The sequence below is a fragment of the Paralichthys olivaceus genome, chromosome 24, assembly GCF_024713975.1.
Source record: "Paralichthys olivaceus isolate ysfri-2021 chromosome 24, ASM2471397v2, whole genome shotgun sequence".
Taxonomy (NCBI): domain Eukaryota; kingdom Metazoa; phylum Chordata; class Actinopteri; order Pleuronectiformes; family Paralichthyidae; genus Paralichthys; species Paralichthys olivaceus.
The window spans coordinates 12,140,389-12,155,300 of record NC_091116.1 but is presented as its reverse complement, the minus strand read 5'-3'; the positions used below and the strand labels follow the sequence as shown (position 1 = coordinate 12,155,300).

The following is a 14,912-nucleotide window of genomic DNA, read 5'->3' as shown; positions in this document are numbered from 1 at the left end:
GTGCGGAACCGTCGCGCTCGGAAACTGCCTAGGATCTGTGGCTCCGGAATCAGCTGTTGCGCATGAGAGTGAATAGAGTTTTGATCCAAAATGGCGGCCATAGATGATCCAGTTTCTCTTTGTGAATCTAGAGCAAGGGGCGTGTATAAAAGTGCATCACAGCTGATCTGGAGGTTTTGCCCCCTCAAGTTGTTTTTGCAGAGAACAACACAGGAACCTCTCTCTCCTCTTTCCTCCTCTCTCTCTCTTTTGTTGCTTTTAATTGATTGGATTTTAATTCCAGCGCAGTTTCATTATGCCACTTGTTCTCAGAATGAGCATCTTGGCATTTCCACTCGTCTTATTTTTTTGTCATCCACGGTGATCTGACCCAGTTTTAGCGTCTGAGGCTGCCCATGTGTTAGTGGAGATGTTTCCCGCAGGAGAGGAGCTCCCCTCCGGGTTGTTTACCTCCCTGGAGGAGTCCCCTGGAGGAGCTGCAGCCTCCCCAACACTGGAGCTCAGCCTCACCACTGTCTACACTGTCCTCTACTCTGCCCTGTTCCTCTTCGTCTACCTGCAGCTCTGGCTCATTTTGCACTACGGACACAAGCGCTTCAGCTTCCAGAGCGTGTTTCTGTTCCTGTGCCTGCTGTGGGCAGCTCTCAGGACCACCCTCTTCTCCTTCTACTTCAAAAATGTGCTGCAGGCCAACCAGCTGCAGCCCCTGGCCTACTGGCTGCTGTACTGCTGCCCTGTCTGCCTGCAGTTCTTCACACTCTGCCTGCTCAACCTCTACTTCACACAGGTAAGACACTGTGCACTGTGCCTGTGACCTGATTCTGCAAAAGTGCTGACACTGCAAAGTTGCACTCGTTGTTTTCCTTCGATTTCCCTTGAAAAAACTCATTGGTTCACTTCTGCACTCAAATGTTTTCCTTTAGACTCAGGTTATAGCATATATATCAGATGAGATGTGTTTCCGTGTTGGGGCTAGATTGTTGAACAATACAAAACTTGTGTCCCTCCATATTTGGTTTCTGTGAAGCTAAAGGGGGAAACATGAGCCAAAAAGATTGTGAACCACTGTCTTAGAGTGTCTCTGTATGAGACAGAATGACACTGCAGTGTGTTTTCATGAGTTCAGGGGGAACTTGAAGCCTCATTACTCACAGGCGACCATCTGACACTCACATGCATGTGTGGAAATATTCTGTTGAGTCGGCCATGAATCCTTATCCACTTCCCCTCATTCTGCTTCCTATAGAAGGTAATGATCAGTAAGAAATACTGTATCATCTCCCACTGAAAGACTCTGGTGTGTGTGTATAAAGTGAATATTGACCATGTTGAGCAATCTGTCATGGGTTTGTTCCTGTTGCATCTATAATTAAATGAGCTAATGAGACTGATAATTTAAATATAATATTCTTAAATATTCGTCATTTATGTGTTTGTGCAGCTTAATCTCGTTAATATTTCATTAAACATCTTTTTCAAAAGTAAAAGGTTGTGTCAGGAAGTTAGTGAACTAGATCAGTGGAGGTCAGTGTCCCAGCTTTAGTAAACTTCAGGTCTGATCTTTTAAGGTCACTCCTGATAACATGTTGGCAACAGAGCAGCAGCCAGTTGATATATCCCCTGAAGAAAAAATATTTGTTTTGTTAAAATATCATAAAAGTGATATATGTTTATGAGCAGTATTTTGTCTTGTCTTTGTTCAGGTTATGTTTAAGGCCAAAGCCAAGTATTCTCCAGAGCTCACCAAATACAAGTGAGTCTTTTCTCTGTGTTGACCTTATTGTTTTGTGCAGTTTCTTCTGTTTTGTGCCACAAATAAAATCATTTTTTGTTTTCTTGTCCTCCTCTAACTGTATTTTCCAGGGTTCCTCTACGTTTGCTCTTCCTGTGTCTCAGTATATTTTTCCTGGTGGTGAATCTAACTTGTGCATTGTTAGTGCAAGGAGCTCTGGAGCGTTCAGAATCACCGAGGTAAACGAAACAAAAAAAACACTGCGATCAATACATTTCAGTGTATTTGTGATTATTATTAAACAAGTTCAAATCCTCCTCTTTGCAGTGAGGGGGGAATCAGACATGCAGTGTTGGCCCGAGTCCTGATCAGCGACAGTCTGTTCGTCTTGTGTGCCGTCTCTCTGGCTGTCTGCATCTTCAAGATTGCCAAGATGTCCTCTGCCAACGTTTACCTTGAATCTAAGGTGAAACCGGGAATGCATGAAATAATTGTCGTAGCTCTGGACTCTTCATGTTAGCATGTATGAAATTTCAAGTTAAAAGCACAGAAAGCCTTCATGTTTGCATGAACTGTGGGTTACCATCAGAATACAATGAATGTGACTCACGACTCAGGCACCGCAGATGCTTACCTCACATCAAAGTCAATTTCTGGCCTGATGTTTCTCATTTTAGTCACAGAGAGGCGTCAGTCATATTGGTGGATCACATCTGTGGCCCATATCTGAATCAGTTCTGATTCATGAGCGTGAACGTCTGCAATAAACAGTGACTCTTCCTGCAGGGTACGTCAGTGTGCCAGGCGACCGCCGTCGGAGCCGTGGTGATTCTCCTCTTCACGTCCAGGGCCTGTTACAACCTGGTGGTGGTGGTTTTGTCACCACAGGACCGACCCAGTCCCTTTAACTATGGCTGGTACAGTGGTTCTGATCAGGTAATGGATCAGGTGTGTGTGTGTGTGTTGAGGAGATTTGGGAAAGCAAGGCTTGGTGGTCGGTTGGAGGGCTTCATTTGGCTATAAATAACTCTGAGTGTGTGTGTGTGTGTGTGAGTGTGTGTGTGTGTGTGTGTGTGTGTGTGTGTGTTCTGACCTACATCAGGGCTCAGGCCTTGAGATGGACAGCCCTTTAGAAAGGGCTCCATCATTGTGTGTGTGTGTGTGTGTGTAATCTGACATTAGAAATGATTCCTTTAATCTGTCTGCATCACAGCTGTCGGTTCAGCATCTCAACATTATTCTGTCTCTTGTGTGTACCAAGTTTTTCACCCATTTTCTTTTTAGCCTTCAATGAAACCGTTTTCAGACATGAAGTCCAGAAAACCACCTGTGTTTCCAATGATAAATAAGCAAAACGGAAACTCTTCACATGAAGACTGGAGGCAGGGGGAGGCCTAGTTTGAAATTGTGTGTGTGTGTGTGTGTTTGTTTCAGGCTGATGTGCAGGAGATCAGCGGTGAAGCCTACATCGTGTTTGGGATCATTTCGTTCTTCTGGGAGCTGCTACCCACCAGCTTAGTTGTGGTTTTCTTCCGGGTCCAGCGACCCAACCAAAACCTGGTAAGAGAATTCGTTAAAAATCCACATGAGCTGTGAATTTTCTCAAATGCTGAAGATACTTGAAAGTCTACCGTATCTCTCAGACTGCCGGAGGGATGATCAACAGCCACAGTTTCAGCTCCAGAACGTATTTCTTTGACAACCCTCGACGGTATGACAGTGATGATGACCTGTCCAGAAGCAATACCAGTCGGGCTGATCGAGCCAGGTGGGCACAACAACCACCAACACAGTCTGGTTTTTCAAGGAAACTTTGAAAAGTCAATATGGTCACTGATTAATTCTCCACTGTCTCTTTTCCTCTCAGCCTCCTCTCCAGCACGCCCCAGCTGGGTGCCTCGAGCTGGTACGGCTCCATCCAGTGTAACGGGGCGCCGACGGTGGGCGTGGCTGGCGCTCATCAGCCGCCATCCTCCACCGCCCCTGTGCTCTTTGCCTACGGGAACATCCAGAGTCACCACCACAACTACTACTCCACCCCACAGAACAACAACTATCACCACCATCATCACAGTAATTACTATTCCACGCCACAAAGTTATTACTGCGGGTCGCAAACATATTTCTGCACCCCGCAGAATTAAGCGTACGAAGGACTGACATCTAAGTGTCATTTGTCATTTGCGTCACCATTTTGCCTCCCCAACGTCATCGAAGCAGGTGCTGTTGAGTGGTACTATGAGAGATTGCTGAGGACCAAGTCGCATAGCACAAAAACTGGTTGTTTTGGAGGAATGTGGGAAGTTGTTGTGCCACGACGAACTTCTTTTTGAAGACTTCACCATCTTTAAATTGAAAAAAAAGGACCAGAATGAAAGCCAGCACAGTCCACAGACCAGAGTTTTACCACCTAACGCACCTAAGACTGCAGAGACCAAACTTTTTCTGTTAAATGTTTGTCATGCAATTTTTGAAAGCGGAATCATCAGGGGCCTAATAATCGCTGTCATGGTCCTATTTCACATTCCTTATAAATTGTGTTGTATTCAGTTGTGCTTCTATGGACGTTACAAGTGGGCTTATTGAGTTCAAGTAGCTAATGCTGGAGCTGCAATGGCCTCAAGTCGTAATATTCACTGAGCATTTAGCCGACTCAGTTGTCAAAAGTAGGTTGTGTTACTGTTTTCAGTGGGGACACATATGATGCTGTCTGGATATAGGCAAGGTTCCTGTGGTCCGTCCAGACAATGAAGGGGTGCTCCGCACCCTCGAGCCAGTGTCGCCACTCCTCCAATGCCAACACCACAGCAAGTAGCTCTCGATTACCAACATCATAGTTCCTCTCTGGGGGATCAAGCTTGTGAGAGAAGAAAGCACAAGGATGCATCTTGTTATCTAGGGGAGAGCGTTGGGATAGTATAGCACCTACCCCAGTCTCAGACGCATCCGTCTCCACAACAAACTGAAGTGATCGGTCAGGGTAGACGAGGATGGGAGAGGAGATGAACAGGCGCTTGAGGTTGGAGAAAGCTGCCTCGGCCTCAGGAGTCCAGCGGAATGGAACTGAGGAAGAGGTGAGCGCTGTCAGAGGAGCTGCCATGGTGCTGTAGTTCCTCACAAACCTCCTATAAAAGTTGGCAAAACCGTTGAAGCGCTGCAGCTGCTTGCGATTGGTAGGAGTTGGCCAGTCCGCGACAGCAGAGACCTTGGCAGGATCCATAGCGAAGGCATCGGCAGACACGGCCAGCGGAGAGTTTTGCTCGAAGAGGGCATTATATAAGCTGAGCGGACGGCCCTCTAATAAGTTAACCAGGTAAGCGATCTTAGCATTATCACTAGCATATCTAATGGGTTGTGCATTGAAGGCTAACTGGCATTGGGTGAGAAACTGGCGACAGGTGTTGGGATCCCCAGAGTACTTAGCTGGTGGAGGAATCCGGGGTTCCAGGACAGCAGAGGCAGATTGTGCGGCTGGAGGGGCTTGTTGAACTGGAGCAGAGACCTGAGCAGCGGGGGTAGGAACTGTGTCCAGCCGAACGATGAGAGCCGACAGGGCGGTGGTGATCTGATCCAACCTGTCGCTGATATCCGTCAGAGCCTTGTCGTGATGACCCAGATGTGCTTCCTGGTGAGTCATTGCCTCTCTGAGGGACTCAGCTTGCTCTGCCAAGTCCATTGTGGCCGGACTATACTGTTAAGAACCGGGCTTGGACGCAGAGGCAGGTTTCAAGTTACTGAGTTTATTGGAGAAGTCCAACAGTTTGAGCAGGCAGGCAGGGCTCTGGAACTGGAGTCAGGGCTGTAATCCAGCTGCTGGTCCTGAGCAGGAATACAGAAAAGTTAGGTTGCAGGCTCGCAGGACGTATACAGAAAGTAATAGTTTTGAATAGCCGCAGCTATCACTAACTTAACGGAGTCTATAGTCCGGCGCTGACTGAGAGCAGTGGTTGAGCTTAAATAGGCAGCTGGTCAATCAAGACCCCAACTCCAGCACACCAGGTTCGCATGATTAATCAGCCCTGCACCTACACACCAATAGAGAGGGAGAGAGAGAGACTAGTAGGCAGGTGAGGAGGAGGGCATGACATATATATATATATATATATGAAAACTACTTGAAATACTAATTAATGGCACAGCAGAGGCAATTTAAAATTGTCTGTCTGGTTGGAACATGCCAGCTTGTATGGGGATAACATGATCTTTCAATGAGTGATGGTTGCCACGAATTGGATCAAACAACATCTTAATAGCATCATATCGTGAGCTGGGCAGAATTTATGCCAAAATATCCAGGACACAAAAGCTTCCATCTTGTGCATTTGGAGCCAGAGTCTGCCACATCTTTTGGGGAGCAATCGTCGTTTATCTCGTCTTTTGGTCCAACTCGCTCTGTGCTGCTGTGAGAGGCCTTCAGCTTGAGACAGACAGCTGGAGATCTGCAGGAAATAAGAGTCACAGTTAGTCAGGGTTGTGTTCTCCATCAATTCACACAGCTTAGTGTTTGTACAACTACAACTCACTGTGGATAGTTGAGTGATTTTTTTTCAGTTTTCAATCAAATGATATATATATATATATTTATATATATGTGTTTGGTACGGCTGGGCAATACAACACTATTGATACAATGTGTAGACTCTAGTGACATCTGGTGGTGAAGCTGTATGTTGCAGCCTCTCCCTCCAAACATGAAAGAATATTTTAGACGACATACTAACCTATGACTTTTTTTTCATATATTTTAGACGACATACTAACCTATGACTTTTTTTTTCATATTTTAAACGACATACTAACCTATGACTTTTTTCCATATTTTGGACGACATAATATACATCTTATAAATGTTTCGCTATTTTATGCAATAGTGCCCTCATGGTGGCTCCTGGCAGCAGCTCCGGCCCCTGGTGGCTCCGTGTGGGATCTCCTCTGTAACTGCTTTACCTAAAATAACAAACCATTGATTAGATCTTCTGAGTGTTAAGTGTGTCACAGCATTTCCAGTTTTAACTTGCTTGGCTCAAAACAACATTGTTTTGTTGACTGACTTTTCATGCTTGAGCTAATCTAACAATCTCACATACAATTATAATCATACAATTATAAAATAATTCAAATCCAAATATTACAGTTGAATTTTACTTTTACAAGCTAACACACTGCTGTTCCATTTCTAGGTGGTAACAAATGTTCTTGTATAAACTACAACCACAGGGATAGGAAATGAAAGAGTTCAACTTGTGGGCAAAATGTCCATCTGGTCCAGTAAGAAGCTGAATTATAACAGGATATTCATAGAATAGATAGACTCTACTTTAACATTTTCAATTGAGTCTATCGATGTCTTTGTGACTCAACTGACTCACTTTAGTTCATATAAAATACATTTAGATGGAGCTCAAACGGTGACATTAACATTCTAATAAAGGTCAAATTAGGGCTGAGCAATACAAGAATATCAATAATGATGTCCAATATATATCAATATAATGGTTATGCATTGTGAAAACAATGAGGAGGTAAAACACATTGTAGATCTGCGTCATGTCTGTAAAATGTTGTACTATTTATCGAGTGTTTGTCGTTCTCAGTCAGTCCATCAAATTCTAATTGTATAGCCCATATTTATCAAGTGTTTGAAAGCAAAATCCTCATTCAGGAGCAAAACAGCTCAACAAGTAATAATGAGACATTAATGGAGATAATTGTTGATATAAACTGATGAGAACTTGTTTCTCTTAATAAGATTCACAGAGAATGATCTCAATAAATGCCGCATTAGTTATTAGAAGTTAATTTAAAGTTAATCAATTATATCTAAATAATAATATAAATACATTATGAAAAACATTTCAATATAAAAAACACGATAAATGTTACATTACTGTAATTTTGAGTTTAAATTCACATTTTCAGAATATTTGAATGATGTAGATCAATCCTGTGTTATTTCTCCTCACTGAGTTCACACAATACAAATCTATGAAACCAACTATGTGTATTGAACTTGTGTTACTTTGATATTGATGGAAATGAAAAGCTGATCATTGTTGTATATTATTATATATTATATGAAGATACATCTCCAGATGTTTCCTCAGAGTCAACTGGACGTACTTTAGTTAGTTTAGGACAAAACAAGTGATCAAGTGTTTACATGAGAATTTCACACACGCTCAGGTGCGGTTAGCTTGTGATGCTAGCTTAGCTTAGCATTGACGTGAGGAACTAATGAGACGAGTTTTCCTCTAAAACACAAGTGAACAACGACAAATGTGCAGCGACACGTCGAACACACAGAAGATCGAATAACTGGGTTGATATTTGAAACAGTATTTACATCATGAAGATCTATGGGCTCCAGATCCACGCAGCTCTGCATCCGTGCGGAAGTACCGACTGGCAAACAGGAAGAGGAGGAGTCCAATGGGATTTATGGAGAAGGGGAACTTGGAATTGACCAAGTTAGGTAGACTCGCGGGGGTGGAGTTTGGAGAAATAATACAACTGTTCAAACTATGTGATTATTGTTTTGAATCCAGCACATTATCTGGTATGATAATCAAATGTCACAATCTGTTTTCCTGCAGATTTTCATTCATCATAGACTCATTAACTGACAGTTTGAGGATGTTTTCATGAATCAAACCACACGAGACTTTTCATCACAGTCTACTTTTAAACATTGAGTCTTAAGTAAGACGATGAAAACTCATTAAATTGAATCTTCAGGTGTGTTTCCACTTTGTAAATTATGTAAATCACAATAAAAGTCTGTACAAATAATTAAGAGCCATCTTCTCTGTTGGAGGTTTGTTCTTTTTTTCCTCATGTGTCCACCATCCACCTGAGACAGATAGAAGTATGTAAATATATGAGTGTGAGACTTGGTGTCGCTGCTTTGGCATTCACTCCTGCACCACAGGTCATTGCCCTCTTCCTGCTGAACTTCCTGCCAGATTCATGTTCTACACACATTAGTAATTTTTGTGCACATGTCTTATATTTGTAGGGCTTGACTAATCACTGCACAAGTCAAATGCAGGCTGTAAAACATGTTCTGCATGACTTATAATTGAACATAACATGAAGGTACAGGTGGGTACAGTCTGCCAACTGGTTTCTATTCATTTTGTTAAATTCATCATGAATATTAATGTTCAGAATAAAGATGAACATAGAAAATGATAATTGAGTCCCACGAAATGCTTAATTTGTATCTGTAAAGTTTCACTCACTATAATTGATTTTTTCAGTCATGAAAAGTGACTGATTGATGAATCACATGAAAACACCCGAGGTAACGCTCGGTCGGTCACTGACTCCTGCGTGAGTCCAAATGCTGTCTTGAAAAATCAAAGAAGAGGATCATGACCTCTGTGGAACCCCTGAGAAGACCCATCAGGAAAACTCTTTAAATCTCTCTTCAAGACACATTTATTTTTTTGATTCCAGTTATTTCAATCATTGTATAATGTTCTTTTTTATCTTGTTTTCACTGTCTTCTCACCTGCAACATTTCACTGTGTTGTATCTGTATCTAATGCTGCGTGATCTTCAATTTTGTCTTATTTTTTGCTGTTTAACTGTTGAAAATCAGATTTTTAACCCGTAAAGCACCTTGTACATGTGTTTTAATGCTGCTACGTAAATAAAGTGTTTAGTTATTCTAATTATTATGTGTCCAAGATGAATTTTGGGGGGGAAAGGACAATAATTTACACATGGACAGCTTTATAAATAGTGTGGATGATTTACATAGAACAGTGGTCTTATTCATCCCTTGATTCTTCATCAACATCTGAAAAGTTCTGTTTGAGGTTAATAACAACTGTAGAAGCAGAATTTAACCTGTGAAATCATTAAAACACACAAATATCTCATGTAAAACACATGATAAGGTTTTTATGAAAGGTTCATGTTTACTATGGTGATTGATGTGAGATCTGAATTAAGTATTTTCTGGGACATTTGGAGGATGTGGAGGTTCATTATCAGCTCAGTGTAAATTGAGTCTATTTTGTGACTTTATGTTGTTAAGCAGCACCGTGTGAAATGTGTATTATTTTATTCAGATTATGTATTTTCCACGTAAACGTTATATAAAGGCCAGAATCATCCACATGTGCAGAAATCTGACTTTACAAATAAATCAGCATACAACACTGCAAATGTAAAATGCACTGATGACCTTTGAAATATATTGTATTGTATATATATTATATATTATTTTATAGTTGTAAACTTTATTATAATTTGAACAGCTTATTGATGATTTATATTAATTGTATTTATTTATTAAAATGATGTTTAATACAATAATAATGCACATATAATAATGTAAATAATTTGCACTTATGAATTTAAGTAGAGGAGGAAGGACTTTTTGCTATACTGCAAACAGCCACCAGATGGTGCTCAAGACACTTTTGGAGAGCATCATGTTTTGAACAATGTTTTATTTTATAGTTTTAAACTTTATTATAATTTGAATTGCTTATTGATAATTAAAATGTATTTTATTTTATTTTTTTAAATCATGTTTAATACAATAACACATATGATAATATAAATAATTTGCACTTATGAATTTAAGTAGAGGAGGAAGGACTTTTTGCTATACTGCAAACAGCCACCAGATGGTGCTCAAGACACTTTTGGGGCGCATCATCTTTAAACAATGTTTTATTTTATAGTTTTAAACTTCATTATAATTTAACTGCTTATTGATCTTTTTTTTAATGATGTTTAATACACTAACACATATAATAATATAAATAATTTCCACTTATGAATTTAAGTAGAGGAGGAAAGACTTATTGCTATACTGCAAACAGCCACCAGACGGCGCTTGAGACATCGTGGCTATGATTTAAACAATAAGTCAAGCGTCTGTTTTAACTCTAAAGTTTGATGTTTTATTTAGTGAAACTTTTACATTTGAACTTCACGAGCTTCTGAAATAGTTGCTGCTGGCTGGCTGGATGGTGACGTCATGATGCCTTGTGAGCTTTGGGTTTCTTGTCACTTGTGAGCCTCCGTAAATTCCTGTGGTCCAAACCAGTTTGGGGGGTTTGTTAGAGACACGTTTAGTTTTCAGAGCAGCAGGTGAGAGTCTCAGCTTTATTCTCTAATAATCCTAATAATCCTAATAATCCTAATAATCCTAATAATCATTGTTCTTCTCTCTGAGCAGTTGGAAACTTTCTCTCTCTCTCTTCTTCTGTCGCTTCTGAACATGGAGACCTGATTTCTTGCTGAAGGCTTCGCGGGTTTCTCTCGGTCTCACTTGTCACGATTCTTTTCAACGCGACGTTTGAACGTTTTAGCCATTGACTGAATATAAAGAGGTTCGAACGCAGAAAAGTGTTGACGAGGTTTTTAATATTAATCAATCAATGACAGCGTCGTGTCCGCTCTTATATTGTAAAGGCCACATGACAATGGAAGTGAAGCGTCAACAAGAAAATTGATTTTTTTAAATTATAATTATTCTTTATTTATAATTTATACTTTATCATAATTTATGAAACATGAAAAACTTGTTTTTGATCATTTTACTTGACTTCATGACGCTTTATTTGGATTGAGCCTGATATAATGATCCTGTTTAGACTTTTATACTGAAAATCATTATAGAAGCACAGGAAGTAAATTGAGTAAAATCTTTTCTTTTGAAATGTGCAGTGAGCTCTTATTTTGAAAAGGCCACATTGCAGTGAAAGTCAAGTGTCACAAAAAAATGCAAAATACTGTTGTTTCATAATTTCACCTTTTTAATTGTCATTGTCCTTTATTTAACTAATATCCTTTTTGCTTTATTATATTATTATTGTTCTGATTCATGATATAATTTTCCTGTTTAGGTTTTTGAGATGAAAATAATTCTATAAACAAAAGAAGTAAATGCAGTAAAAAACATGTTTCCTTCTGAGTTCTTATTTTGAAAAGGCCATATGGAAGTTAAAGTGTCCTACGTCCTTTTACAGAGAAATGTCATATTTTGTGTTATGAAATTATTGGATTATTCACTTTGATGCATCCGTTTGTGATATTTTATCATCATACTTTATTTGATCTGATATTATAATGCTCATATTTAGGCTTTAAAGCCGGAAAACGTTTTTTAAGCACAGGAAGTACATTCATTTGCCACAAAATGTTAAATACTAGTTTATAATAATACTTTATTATTTTTTTGTTATTTAGGACAATATTTCCTTTTGAATTGCAGCCGGTTGAAAGAAGCATAAAGTGGAACTCAAACCTGTTTCCCATAATGCCCACTGAGTCAAACTCTTTATCATCCTGTTGCACAATTTATTGCCACACGCTTGTTTATATAACTCAGTGATTAACGGTCTCCTCCTCTGTGCTCCTGCAGTCATGTACCTGTACCTCCTGGGCCTGGTGGTTCTCTTCTACCTGTACCGCTGGTTCAGGGAGCTGTCAAGGGTCCCTGACAAAGGCAGCAAGTATGTGTACGTCACCGGCTGCGACTCAGGTTTCGGCAACCTGCTGGCTCGCCATCTGGACAAGCAGGGGTTCCGAGTGATCGCGGCGTGCTTCACGGAGAAGGGAGAGGAGGGCCTGAAGAAGTCCTGCTCCAGCAGCCTGACCACCACGCACCTCGATGTGACGTCTAAGAACAGCGTGGACAAAGTGGCAGCAGCTATCAAGGAGAAAGTGGGCGAGCGAGGTGAGCGTGGTGGCCATCAGGTCACAGTTAAAGCTTGGATTATACGTAGTAAAGTCCATCATTAACCATTATACGTTTGCTCTGGCTCAAGTTTCAGATAAGGATTTTGGATCTCGGTTTTCTGCATCAGCTCTGTCAAACATTTAACTATCTTCCGAAATGTGGAATTTCAGGAAATGAGACACAATAGAATCAAACATTATGTAAATAAAGATGGCCGACAGGACTGCTCCTCAAAAGTGAAGCCAAAGCGTCCAAACCTGATTATTCATGAGGGATTTCTCAGCAGAACTGGAATATCCAGTTAATTAATATCAATAATATTCATTCTTCTGGATTTATTTAGTCCTTTAAAGACGAGTAAGAACATATTATTCTACGCAAAAGGAGGTTATAGGAGTTTTCAGTGTCCAGGTAAACACAGAAGTAATTATTTAGTGATTTCTAAACAGAAATATGATGTTAATCTATTGTCCTCGACCACAACACGATCCTTTGACACACTTTCTGTGTGTTGGACTTTGGATCTGCTGCAGGCGTCTGGTTGATTTTTTACCAGGACCTTTCACCTCCTGCAGTTCAACCTGAAGATACACACAGTTTTTCTGTCTCTTGTCTGGACACAAATCCTTTTAGTTTGCGTTGGTTTCATGTTTGTCTTTAAGTCAATTTCTGTCTTGATTTGTTGGATTTCTTCAGTTTTTTCACACTGTGGGACGTCCGCGTATTCATTTGTTGAATGCACGTATTCATTGAACGTTGGGGACAAGTAGGACAGGGGTGAAAGTTAAATTGGTCCTCTGTCGTCCTCCAGGTTTATGGGCTGTAGTGAACAATGCAGGCGTGTCCATTCCCTCCGCCCCGAATGATTGGCTGACCATTGATGATTTCAAGTCAATGCTGGACGTGAACCTGAACGGGGTGATCGCTGTGACCCTGAGCGTCCTCCCGCTGATTAAGAAGGCCAGAGGCAGGGTGGTGAACGTGGCCAGCGTGTTTGGGAGGATCAGTGCAACTGGAGGCCCGTACACCATCTCCAAGTATGGCGTGGAGGCCTTCAACGACAGCCTCAGGTGAAACATTCATCCACAGAGCAAATTACTCGTCAGGATCCTCGTTAGAACAGAAGCACTGATGAAATGAAATGTCTCACTCAGGGTGAATATGAAGCCTTTCGGGGTCAAAGTCCTCTGCATCGAACCCGGCTTCTTCAAAACCAACGTGACTGACAGCGCCATCCTGAAGAGAAATGTCCAGATGCTGTGGGACAAGCTGCCTCAGGAGGTCAAAGACGACTACGGAGCCGAGTATCTGCCAAAGAGTGAGTCTGGATCATCACCAGGGAGAACGACATTATTCTCCGATCTTTTTCCCTTCAAGTGGCCCTGATGCTCCGTCATATCTCCTTTCTTAATTTCCTTGCTTTCATTTCATCAATACATTAATCTGTTGCACTTGTTTTCCCTCCTAGCGTTAGAAATAATAGATGATAAAATCCCCAAGATGAGCGACGGGGATCTGATGAAGGTGGTCGGCTGCATGGAGCACGCTGTGTCCGCGGTCCGGCCCCGCACCCGCTACTCCCCGGGCTGGGACGCCAAGCTCTTCTGGCTGCCGATGTCATACATGCCCTCCTGCCTCTCTGATTACATCTTCAGCCGGCAAACCTGTCCCATCGCCAAGAAGCTATAATAGGCCGTTCTTCTTTTTGTGGTATTCATGTGTGTAACTCTTACACAACATTTGGATGGGAAACAGTTGTGCATTACTTCTGTGATATAAACAATTTAACCAACTGATGTGCTCCTGTGTAATTGTGCATTCTTTAACGTTATCTACAGGCACGTTGAGGTTTGTTCAGTCTGTGCTGGTCGGCCTTGACATGTGTGAAAGGGTGAGAGCCATAAAGAAACAGCCCGATTCAGGCTTGATTACAAAGTTCATGTCGCACAGCTATGCAGGTTTCTCAGGATCATTAACATCTGGTTGAATTATTGATAAATTAAAATCTGAAAAACACATTTTGTCACACATATCTACATCCTGTGTTTGTATTTGAGTCCAGTGGAGTTGTTTGAAGTTGTGGGAAACGACTAACATGAGTAGAAATCTCCACATATACTCCCACCAGTCAATATGGCCTAATATCCTCTCACATAAACAACCTGTGGCCAACACATAGGCCTGGCTGCTGGATGAAATTGACTGTTTATGGAAAACTACAGGTCGGATTATCACGAAACACTAAACTCTTTATTTCTGCTTTTTGAGTCTGATGATGAATAACAACAAAATGTCTAATCATAGGAGATTTTATCAATGTTTTCTTCTGTAATTGTTTGCAATCTTTAACATTTTCTTTGATTTCTTATAAAATGGTTCTTGGATCTTGAAAAAAATTGGGTGTATTTACAAAACTGATACCTATGACATAATGGCATAGATAAATATGATGCTATACTGCCCTCTGCTGGCCGA

The 14,912-nt window shown here is 41.0% G+C and overlaps 2 protein-coding genes across 2 annotated transcripts; both read left to right on the top strand.

Annotated features, from left to right (window-relative positions):
- The first annotated feature begins 174 nt into the window (after positions 1–174).
- Positions 175–8,521, top strand: gpr137c (G protein-coupled receptor 137c). The gene is made up of 8 exons (XM_020111741.2): positions 175–787; positions 1,704–1,753; positions 1,864–1,971; positions 2,060–2,198; positions 2,519–2,668; positions 3,167–3,292; positions 3,376–3,500; positions 3,600–8,521. Exons 1-8 carry the CDS (start codon positions 410–412, stop codon positions 3,874–3,876), a joined length of 1,353 nt encoding a protein of 450 aa, XP_019967300.2. The 5' UTR covers positions 175–409; the 3' UTR covers positions 3,877–8,521.
- A 2,164-nt stretch (positions 8,522–10,685) lies between these two features.
- On the top strand, positions 10,686–14,233 carry dhrs9 (dehydrogenase/reductase (SDR family) member 9). Its single transcript, XM_069520691.1, has 5 exons — positions 10,686–10,843; positions 12,120–12,434; positions 13,249–13,507; positions 13,592–13,755; positions 13,906–14,233. Exons 2-5 carry the CDS (start codon positions 12,122–12,124, stop codon positions 14,124–14,126), a joined length of 957 nt encoding a protein of 318 aa, XP_069376792.1. The 5' UTR covers positions 10,686–10,843; positions 12,120–12,121; the 3' UTR covers positions 14,127–14,233.
- Positions 14,234–14,912: the final 679 nt, after the last annotated feature.

Bases quoted from the DNA above. Each gene is read 5' to 3' on its own strand.
- gpr137c (XM_020111741.2), top strand. From the start codon at position 410: ATGTTTCCCGCAGGAGAGGAGCTCCCCTCCGGGTTGTTTACCTCCCTG. The intron at 2,199-2,518 runs GTGAAACCGGGA...CTCTTCCTGCAG, and splicing joins ACGTTTACCTTGAATCTAAG to GGTACGTCAGTGTGCCAGGC. The intron at 2,669-3,166 runs GTAATGGATCAG...TGTTTGTTTCAG, and splicing joins GGTACAGTGGTTCTGATCAG to GCTGATGTGCAGGAGATCAG.
- dhrs9 (XM_069520691.1), top strand. From the start codon at position 12,122: ATGTACCTGTACCTCCTGGGCCTGGTGGTTCTCTTCTACCTGTACCGC. The intron at 13,508-13,591 runs GTGAAACATTCA...TGTCTCACTCAG, and splicing joins GCCTTCAACGACAGCCTCAG to GGTGAATATGAAGCCTTTCG. The intron at 13,756-13,905 runs GTGAGTCTGGAT...TTTCCCTCCTAG, and splicing joins AGCCGAGTATCTGCCAAAGA to CGTTAGAAATAATAGATGAT.